We start from the raw sequence: 10,328 nt of genomic DNA, 5'->3' as shown, positions 1-10,328 counted from the left end.
GTTTGTGGTTGTTAGGGTTTTGCTGATTGGTTTGTGAGGCTCCCAGATCTCTCGCATCATTATTCGCTTAGCCTCAGTTTCAAGGTGCGGAATAGCGCAAAATGAAAATCCCTTCAAAAAACTCATTAACAATTCATGAAGGAAATACAAAAGAAATTTAAAATGTTTAATGAGTGTCTTTATATCTGATAAAAACACGGCTGAATTTTACGTCCAATTTTCTTGGCCAAAATAACTTAAACTCCAAATATTACTGTGAGAATGGATAGATGTACAGTAAAGCTTTTGATGAATAAATTCGCAATTGGTGTTTTGTCAAGTCCTAAAACACTCGGCTGCGCCTCGTGTTTTAAACTTGATAGAACACTCCTGCTCATTTATTAAACATTACATAATACAGTTCATTTTGTCAGGAACCACCCCCAAAACGTATTGCTTTATGGCAAAAAGGAAAGGAAAGGAACTTTATTCTTGGGTTGCACGTCACGCAAGTGAAAACATAAATCGCTTACCATTTTAAGAGATATTAATTGAGTCAAGAAATGGAAATGTTATAGAAGAGGAATAAATAAACAACGGGTCCAAGTCTCAGGGCTGTGCGATATTCCGTACTTGAGTTATTCGGCGAAATGTATTACTCAAATTTGTAGAGTATAGTATGGAGGCGCCATTCTGGTGTACTGCTGAAGTACACCAACATGGCGGCCGGAAACCTGTAGAAACATCTGGAATTTAGTTTGGCTGCCTTTAACACTTTTCGCTGTATAATGAGCTAGCAAACATTCGTATAGACACATCACCTAGTATATTGGTTGTTTAGACCACAAAAACACGAGGGAAATCGATGTTTTTTATGCAACTGGCATGTTTTTCGAAAGCCGTCAACATGTCACGCACTTTGAAACACTCTGAAATTCAAACTGCTCTATTTTCGAAAGGAAGCACGGTACCGAGCTGAAAACATGCAAACAGATATATTTTTAAAACCTCTTGTAGCCGATCAAGATAAAAACTCAAAAGGCTCTTTAGTTTTGTATTTTATTGTTTGTGACGTCACGTGCAATCCAACAATTGAAGTAACATCATAAATATTCTTGCTCTTTGGTACGTGACCTTAAACCAGCGTTAAACGAAAATGTTGGCAGTGAGAAACTGTGGCTTTATTAAACGGTCAGTTTTCACTGCTATCTATTTATCTTACTATTTTTATCTTATTCTCTCTAGTTTCCAGTCTTCTTAATTCTATATCATATTTGAATTTGTTCAACCGTCACTTCTGAAGATGTATGTTGTAGCATACGAAACGTCAAGTCAAAAGTAAAATGCGCCTTATCATTATGTTTGTAGCCGCTGGTTGTTTCATTTTTTTATTGCAGTAACAACAGTAAAAGCCAGGTGACACACGCTAACACCAACCCGGTTTAACCCGGTGTGGCCAACACATCACGCATGCGCACAACCATTTCACCCAGTCAATTAGCAGTCATGGACAGCTGTTTCAACCTCGTGGGCCTCATCAGAGTGCCGCTAGTATTAGCAACCCTTTAAGTGGCAGCGTCACATGCCATACATGTGGTAAGCTGGGTTGGGAACAGCAAAACTGACCGTTCTCCCACGGCAAGCGTATGGGAACAAGTGGAAAATGTAACGTAAAGATGAATTTTTCTGAATCGTAGTCTTTCCAGTCAGTGTCTCAAATACTTTCGTCGCGTATTGTAGGTTTTTACTTCTATCCCCAATGTGCGATTTGTTTTTACTTTGAGACTGTAGCTGGGGTTGGAAGAGCCAGTGTTATTTTTTCGTTAAGGTGATTCCACAGTTTTGCAACCTCGTTCCCATGGCTTTTCCCGCCCATCCTCTCCTCGGCCGAGAAAAGCCCTGGGAACGAGGTTGACAGTTTTGCATAATGCATCGTAAATTATGTCTGACGGCGCATTAGCACCATCAGATATTTCCCTCAGACATGCACAAAAGATGTCTCTGTCTGGAAGGCGAGGTTTCATTGGAACTTAGCAATATACAGAGGGGGTGGTTTCATTTTTTCTTTACGCTTCCAAATTAAGACAAAATGATGTCCGAAAAATGATTATGATGATAAGAAAACTAGTGGACACAAAATCTTATTTATCCGATCACCAAAAGGGAGCAGGGATGGCATAGTGGTGATTGCACTCGCTTCCCACAAATGTGGCCGAGGTAAATTCTGGACTCGTGGCCAAATGTGGGTTAAGGTTGTTATTTGTTCTCTGTTTCGAGAGGTTTTTTTCCAGGTTCTCCGATTTTCCCCTCGAGATCTCCTCAGTCAAAACCCACCATTTCTTAATTCCAATTCGATCGGATGCAGGCACTCCCTGAAAACCACTTTCGCGTGAACTCACGGAGCTTCCTGGATAAATATCATTTGTTGTTGTTATTATTATTATTATTAGAGCGGTTTTCAATTGAGTATCGAAAGTAATTAGCGAATTGCTTTGGTTTTGCATTTACTTCACCCAGTGATTGGTTCAAAGTTCTCGCGCTATTTTTAACCAATCAGAAGTGAAACCAAAACCAATCGTGGCTCGCGCGTGCACATTTTCCCGCGCTTTGTGTCGGCTGCGTGTAATTACTTCGAGTTTTGATTGGTCTACTGGATTGTCTCCGTCCTTTTTGATTGGCCAAAGTAATTACTTTGGTTTTGGTTTTACGACACTCAATTGAAACTCGCTCTGGTATTATTAATATTATTAATAATATTATTATTATTATTATTATTATCATTATTATTAAGAGAATCATTTCTAGATGGTGTCTAAACAGGACCCTTTTCCCAGCTAATTGTTTCATTTCACTCGCTTATTCTTTGTCCTAAGTTTCTTTGCCATCTCTTCCCCCAAAGTTCACCGTTATTATGAATGATAATACTCTGAAACAAATGAGCAAAATGCATGGGCTGACTTCGGACTGTTTTTTATCTATATTTTGGTCAATACTGTCCTTGTTTTACTCTTTCCCTGCGTGATTTATGCTTAGTCCGTCCATGTTTCTTATACCTGTTTGAGTAGAGTACAATAGAATGTAGGCCCTTCCCGATTATGCTAGCATTTTTCCGGTATGATTTGATATAACGAGCATTTGTTTGACGCCTTTCCTCAAAAAGAATTGCCAACATAATTAAGCATTTTCCGCCTATTTTATCTACATTTTTTTTTCAAAGGCATAACTTTGCTTGTTTTTGATGTTCTAACACTTCTAAAGACCTTTAGGAAACTCGATTTTTCCAAGCTCTCCACATATGCATACATGCAATCTCTCCAGTCTCTCCATTATAGTTGTGACAGTTGTGACTTGAAAAAAACGCCTAGATGGTCAGCGGTTTGCATAGGCTGTACCCAGTACTTGCTAAAAATAAAAACAAGATGGCGTCAGTCACGTCATCGTCACGCCAGCTCCTGCACAAATAGCTCGAGAGTGATCTTTGGAATCAGGTAAAACACACGTGATGTCTTATTTCTTCGAGGTAATTTGAGCATTTTTGGACAAAACGAGCATTTAGCGCTAGGAGCTTTTAAAAATGCCAGTTTTACTGGCATAATCATAAAAATTACAATTTCCTCCATTGTCGTTGGTTTAAAAAACTATTTTCCACTAATTCACTTGCCAAGTTGTTATCGGCCAGTTCAATAAGTCCAATCAATTAGTCCAATCACATTAAAAGTTGTACATGTGGTTTAAATTAACCAATCATATTCAAAGTTATAGTTTAAATCAACCAATCACATCCTTAGTTTCAATCACCATACAAACAGTGTACAGACTTTCCTTCTTTCCTTCTTTGTTTCCTTGTTTGTTTCTTTCTCTCTTTCTTTCTTTCTCTCTTTCAGAGCGATATTAAACAATTGACGCCTTCTTTGTCAGTCGTTTAAAGCAAATTTTCTCTTTCTTTCATAACTTGGGGCCGGGTCCCATTAGAGACCAATTTTTAATTTGGCTGGTTTCAAAACGGCTGGAAAATTATGTATCAAATAAAATTGATACATAAAATTTACGGTCGTATTTCGATTAAGTTAAAATGCAAACGTCAATCACACAGGCGAAATTTTAGCGGCAAATGTCTTCTGTCACCTTTGGCGGCGGGCTCCTTCAGTTGTTTTCCGAAATTTGGAAAAATCGGTCAACCTCACCCAAGCACACTGGCGTCTGTGATGTTTTCTTCCGATTTTGAAATTTTTGAAAAAGCGCAAATTAGGGGTCGCATCAGAAAAAAGGCGTGTTGATAGATTTTAGTCCATAGAGTAAACAAGTTTTTGCAAAATCGTCACTAATGTGACCCGGGCCTCGGCTCTTCTTCTTTTCTCGGTAATTTTTATGATTAATTGGTAATAGGACTTCGTGTCATCCAATTCAGTTTGTACTCATACTCGTGTTTCACTCGTATGATTACAGACCCTGATTGGACGACACGAAGTCCTATTACTATTACTAATCGGGAAGGGCCCAGTAGAAAGTTCACATTCCGTGATGTAATCATAGAGCTGACTGCGATTGTGGAATCGATATCCTGACACTTGTTGCAGTCTGCATCATTTCGAATCAAGACCAGTTCACAAGATCACTTAAGGTGATTCCCTAGTATTGCACTGCGCATCCTGTTCTGCGCATAACACAGCGTAGGCCACGTTTGTATTAAGGCATGGCTAAGAGGCTTTATGGTCAAATTTCACGGATCAATTCTGTTTTCTTTGTCTCACAAGTCTCAACGGATATTTCTAAACTAAACAGTGTTTGAATTTAACCATAAAGACTCGTAGCCATGTGTGAATATTGATATATCGAACGTGGCCAAAAACATTTCAAAATGGCGACCTTTCGTGCCGGAAACCTCGCAAGAAAGAATAATGGCCGTTTTCAGAGCACAGCAGTAAAGAGCAAAACAAGAAACCTTTTAGACTCTCGCAAAACAAAGAGTCGAGTGATAGCTTTGATGATGCTAAAGAACATTTCAGTCCAACAGTGAAAGTGAAACCTTGCTATCGGGGAGACGTGTTGTCGAGGGGTCGAGCTTGGTTTGCTCTCTGTTTCCTCCTAAACGAGGTTGGTGACCTATCATTTTTTTGGCATAATTTTATTCGCTTACTCATCCACTTTGTGCTGTAAAAAAAATTTAAAAAATTTACGACAGAAAAAAAAGTTACAGGAAAAAAAGAATTCGTAGCCATCACTCATGGACACAAAATTGTCTCCTCGAGATCACGCACCCGAGGAATATTTGTAGTCAGTGCCTTTTCAAGACCTGTGCCTGTGCCATAAAACAAACATTAAATTATTCCTTTTGAGCAATACAATTCACCTGTTTTGTTATTTCAAGAATTACGTCAAAGCTGTGCTTCCTGTTCCTGCAAAACGTAGCCTGAACCGATAGAACAAACTTGTCCTTGATAGATGAAGTCGCAATGATCAAATGAGTAATTTGAGCAAGTCATATCTCGCAAACGAGCTTGGTGACCTATTTATTTAATTGTAAATTTCGAGTCACCATAATGTAGGGAACAATCGAGAAAAGTTTAAAGAAAATCTTACGACAACCTCTATTACTGAGGAATCACCTTAACATTAACACACTACAACCAGGGGCCGGTCGGTTGCTCGAATCCTGGTTAGCGCTATCGTTGGTTAAGAGGTATCAAAACCTATAGGTGGTTTGGAACCAATCCCTAGAGACACAGATAGCAATGATGTAATGTACAATTGCTGGTGGACGAACAAAAGGAGCTAATGAGAAATCTTTTGTTTTCGTCCATCAACATGGCGAGGATGACGTAACGTGAAAATCACCTATAGGTTTCCATGGTATTTAACCCTGGTTAACGCTAGCCATACTTCGAGCGACCTGGGCCATGTTGACACCCGCTACTATGATTTGAAAAGTAATGAATATAACTTATAAATTTTCGTTCCACGACGGGTCTCAACCATAGTCTGTGCTACTTCTGTTCGTGATCTTAAAGCCTGCTTAAGAGATTTTTACCCTTCGTTCCTTTTGAAGGAAAATGTACTAGTTCTTTCCTTTTTTTTTTCTTTCTCACCGCAGACCAATGGCTAAAGGCCCATTTACACTACAGAAAAAAAATGGGTCCCAAAACATTTAAAAGTAGGTATGGATCATTTATCTTTGCTGTGTAAACTAGCCGTTCCATGTTTTTATGAAATGAGTCCGGACCCGCCTTTTTTGGGTTTTGGGGTCATTGGCGCCTATGCCCCCAACATCGAAAAAAACCGAGTACGGACCCTTTTTGGAAGGTTAAGGTAATTCCTTAGTATTGCATTGCGCATCCCTACTGCACACGATTTTCGCGTCATTAGCGCGCGCACATGAGCACGTGCGCATACAAAACGTAAGAGATTTCGCTCAAACTAAACCCGATAGCGAAATAAATGCTCCTTTTCTCTCAAACGAGCACGGTGACCCCCGATTTGTTTTTTCCAGGTATTTGCTAAGAACAGTCTAACAAAGCACATATTTGAAGAAGAAAAAAACTTTGATAGTAGAACATGAATTGTTTTTGGAAAACAGTTCGGTACTGGGTGTATTTTACCCAAGGCGAGGACTTCAAGCTAACCACGGAACTGTCCCAAAAAGTGCAATATTCCCACAACCAGGGAATCAAAGTCGGCGTAAATGAAGCATTAATGCTTATGTAAATAAAAGAAGCTTTATTTTCAAAATAAAATTTTGTCTTTGAAGAAAATACCCCATTTTAAGAGCCTGCTGACGCGTAAACAAGCACGGTGACCCCATTTTTTTATTGCATTTTTTAAATGTTCACATCATGAATGTTAATTAAGCCAAGTTTCCAAAAAAGTTTGAAAGTAGAACAATTTCAAGGGAATTACCTTAAGAGCGCTGTGTAAACGTGTCTCTGCTCTAACTCAAATAAAAATCTGGTCCGGACTCCGAAAATCAGAAATGTAAACAGTGCAAAGAATGGGGCCTTTAATTAAGTCAGTTTTATGATGAGCGGTGCCAAAGACCAAACAAGGTAAAAAAAAAAAAAAAATTGGTCCGACCTCGTCGGAACCACTTTTTAATCGGTCCGGACTCAGTTTTTTCTGTAGCCGGTGTAAATGGCCTTTAAGTTGGTTTGCGCCCGAAAAAGCTATAATCTTCGCAAGAATAAATGAGTTAAGTCATCTTTTTGTGCTATATTATCTCACTGTTTGAGTATATACTAAAACAACTATTCACGGCTTCGCGGCTCGGTAAATATCTACCACTAGCCACCGACACTGAGGTGGCGCGTTCGGATTTTTTCCCCAGCCACCATCCAAATCATGGATATAGTGGCCTGGCTTCCAGGAGTCTTCTACAGCTCAGTGGCAGAGCATCCGAAATAGTAATCGGAAGGTTGTAGGGTTCGACTACTGCAGTGGAGCATTCGGATTTTATCCGAGTAGTCCTGGTCACCCTGGCCACGCGGGAAATACGAAATTTCTCTTCGAGTGTTGGAAAATATAAAATATCATACGAGATGACAACTTTCGTATCTCCAAGCGGTCATATTATGTTCTGTTTATTACAAAAACACCAATGAAATACCAAACCCGTGAAATGATTTCAATTCAATATTTTTTGTAGTACTAACGTAGAACAACGGCGCGATTTTATAATGTAACCAAAGCAAAGGTCCCGTTGGCACAGACTGCTCAAAACGTCTTCGTCGCAACTTTAATCTTTATTTTTGCTCTTGCAAGCAAGGTATTGTCATATAAACAATTGCGTGCATGGAAAAATACAATTATTGCCCTCTAATTTTCGACAATACAAACGCTTCGAGGAAAAAAAATCACTTCTATTTCGTTTTTTGTCAAAAAATACCAAAATCTTTAACTGCTATGACTTCTTCAATGGCTTTAAAACTGACATCAATCCTACCATCACTGATCTGATCATAAAAATTACAATTTCCTCGATGGTGATTTGTTCCAATACTCCTCTTTTCCACTAATTCACTTGCCAAGCTGTTATCGGACAGTCTTTTAGCGGACAGTTCAACAAGCCAATCACATCCAAAGTTGTAGTAGTTAAATCAACCAATAACAACCTTGGTTTCAATCACCATAGAAACAGTATCAGACTCCTAAATTGGGACTTTCTTTCTTTCAGAGCGACATTAAACAATTTACGTCTCCTTGTCAGTCTCTTAGTGCAAATTTCCCCCTTCTTTCATAACTTGGCTCTTCTTTTCTCGGAAATTGTAATTTTGATGATTAATTGGTAAGAGGGTGTCGTATCGTTCAGTTCGGTCTGTAATCATACTCGTGAGAAACAAATCGGCCTCCTGCTGCGCGGTTGTCCAATTTTTTTATCACTCGTATGATTACAGACCAAATTGGACGACACTCATTCCCACTACCATTACAAACAAAAGCTACAAGGCATCTGCGTATAACAGATCACGGGCCCGTATAAACGAACGCAACATGTTGGCACAAAATTATTTGCCCTGTTCGGGTGGTCAAGGAATAACGATTCCATGAACTTTTATATTTACTGCAACGGAATCTAGTATTGCCATTTACTCCAAAAGCCCTCTTTTCTAAACACTTAGTGCGTTTACCCAACAAGGAGTGATACTTCACGAATAAGTGCAAACGAAAGTTGCTCCAAATAATCATGGATGATTTTGTGCCAATATGTTTTGTTTGCCTGCTTAGTTCCTTCAGTTTTATATGCCATTGTGGAGCTTATCGTTCAAAAAGTTCAGTTGTTAAGTATGCTAATTCTATAAGTTTGTCTACCAGGTGGCGGAAATCACAATTTGGATTGTGGCAGACTGCTGCATTTATCCAAGAGATTCACTGCACACAGTCACAAATGTCTTGCCATTCCAAGTGCTCTTGTACTGCTCGGGAAGTGCGAACTCCGCCTGTTGTAACAGGACAAGATACATAAAGTCAAACTTCGTATCGCAATAACTATTTACCATTAAATAATACACATGAATCTCTCCATTCTGATTGGCCGAGAGAAATGCAGTTTTTTGGTAACACACTGCAGAAAAGAGGTGACAAATCAGCCATTCTAATTGGTCAGCGATCAAGGAAAGTCACAAATAGCCAATCAAATGCTAGCCCTGGAATGCACAATTGTTGCGTGATTACGTGATACGCGCGCGTTGCTTCTGCTTAAGAAGAAGAAGAAGAAGAAGAAGAAGAAGAAGAAGAAGAAGAAGGAGAAGGAGAAGGAGAAGGAGAAGGAGAAGGAGAAGGAGAAGGAGAAGGAGAAGGAGAAGGAGAAGGAGAAGGAGAAGGAGAAGGAGAAGGAGAAGGAGAAGGAGAAGGAGAAGGAGAAGGAGAAGGAGAAGGAGAAGGAGAAGGAGAAGGAGAAGGAGAAGGAGAAGGAGAAGGAGAAGGAGAAGGAGAAGGAGAAGGAGAAGAAGAAGAAGAAGAAGAAGAAGAATGATCCAAAAGTCAGCACTCCTCGGATCGGCACATATCCTCAGAAAAGTGCTGGAAGTCTGAGGTCTCGGGATGAGACTTGACTGGATATTTCTCCCCAGGGAAAAACCCTGTGCTTAATTCCACATAATAATAATAACAACAACAACAACAACAACAATCTATGTATTTTACTCCTACAAGGTCGAACCTATGCACACATGAAGACATGACCTGTCCAGATCCTTATCCTAAATAGCCGGATACCTCTTGCTTGACTTTGATTTTTCAAACATTGTTCTTTGTCGAAATTACTATTGTTTTCCTCAGCAAAACTGTGGGTTATGGCTCCACGTCGGCAAAGGAACTATTGTGCTTAACGCCTGCCTAGGACTCCCAGTTTTCAGTTGCCCTTTCGCCCATTGCTAAGCAACTACATCATCATCTCATCATCTTTATCAGTGGGTGCATTACACGTTTAAACACCAATAATTGCTCTTCTATATCGTATCCATCACTTACCAGATCCTGTGATCCTGGTTTAGGAACCATAACATTCATCTCAGACGATTTGGCCGTGACTATTTCAGTTGATCCAATGCCATTAGGAAAGAACACTTGACAGCCATCAGTCTTGTCGATGGAAACTGTTGGAACATTCTCGTTGATCTATCAAAAGAAAAAAAAACACACACACACAAGTAAAGGAAGGATAAGCAGTTTTTCAAACAGTGCGATTCAAAGTTAGAAAAACCAAGCTGGAGGAAAACAATGTTGAAAAAGAGGGAGTAACCTGCTGAATACACTGCCACCCTTCTTGGTATTCAGCGGTGTTCTTTGAAAAACGACTTAGAATACAATAGCCCGCCATTGTACGGATAAAAAATTTTGCCAGGTTGGCTGGCAAACAT

The 10,328-nt window shown here is 39.5% G+C and overlaps 1 protein-coding gene across 1 annotated transcript in view; it reads right to left on the bottom strand.

The window, feature by feature from the left end:
* Positions 1 to 7,693: 7,693 nt before the first annotated feature.
* The window catches only part of LOC138003677 (adenylyl cyclase-associated protein 1-like), a 20,401-nt gene continuing 17,766 nt past the window's right edge, over positions 7,694 to 10,328 (bottom strand). The window contains exons 13-14 of the mRNA XM_068849882.1: positions 9,940 to 10,086; positions 7,694 to 8,906 (exon numbers count right to left, since the gene is read on the bottom strand). Coding sequence (XP_068705983.1) covers positions 8,823 to 8,906; positions 9,940 to 10,086 — 231 coding nt within the window. The 3' untranslated portion in view covers positions 7,694 to 8,822. The remainder of the gene's footprint in view (positions 8,907 to 9,939; positions 10,087 to 10,328) is intronic.

The sequence above is a fragment of the Montipora foliosa genome, chromosome 5, assembly GCF_036669935.1.
Source record: "Montipora foliosa isolate CH-2021 chromosome 5, ASM3666993v2, whole genome shotgun sequence".
In the NCBI taxonomy this organism is placed as follows: Eukaryota; Metazoa; Cnidaria; class Anthozoa; order Scleractinia; family Acroporidae; genus Montipora; species Montipora foliosa.
The sequence above is the reverse complement of the archived record's forward strand: the minus strand, read 5'-3'. Positions and strand labels throughout refer to the sequence as shown.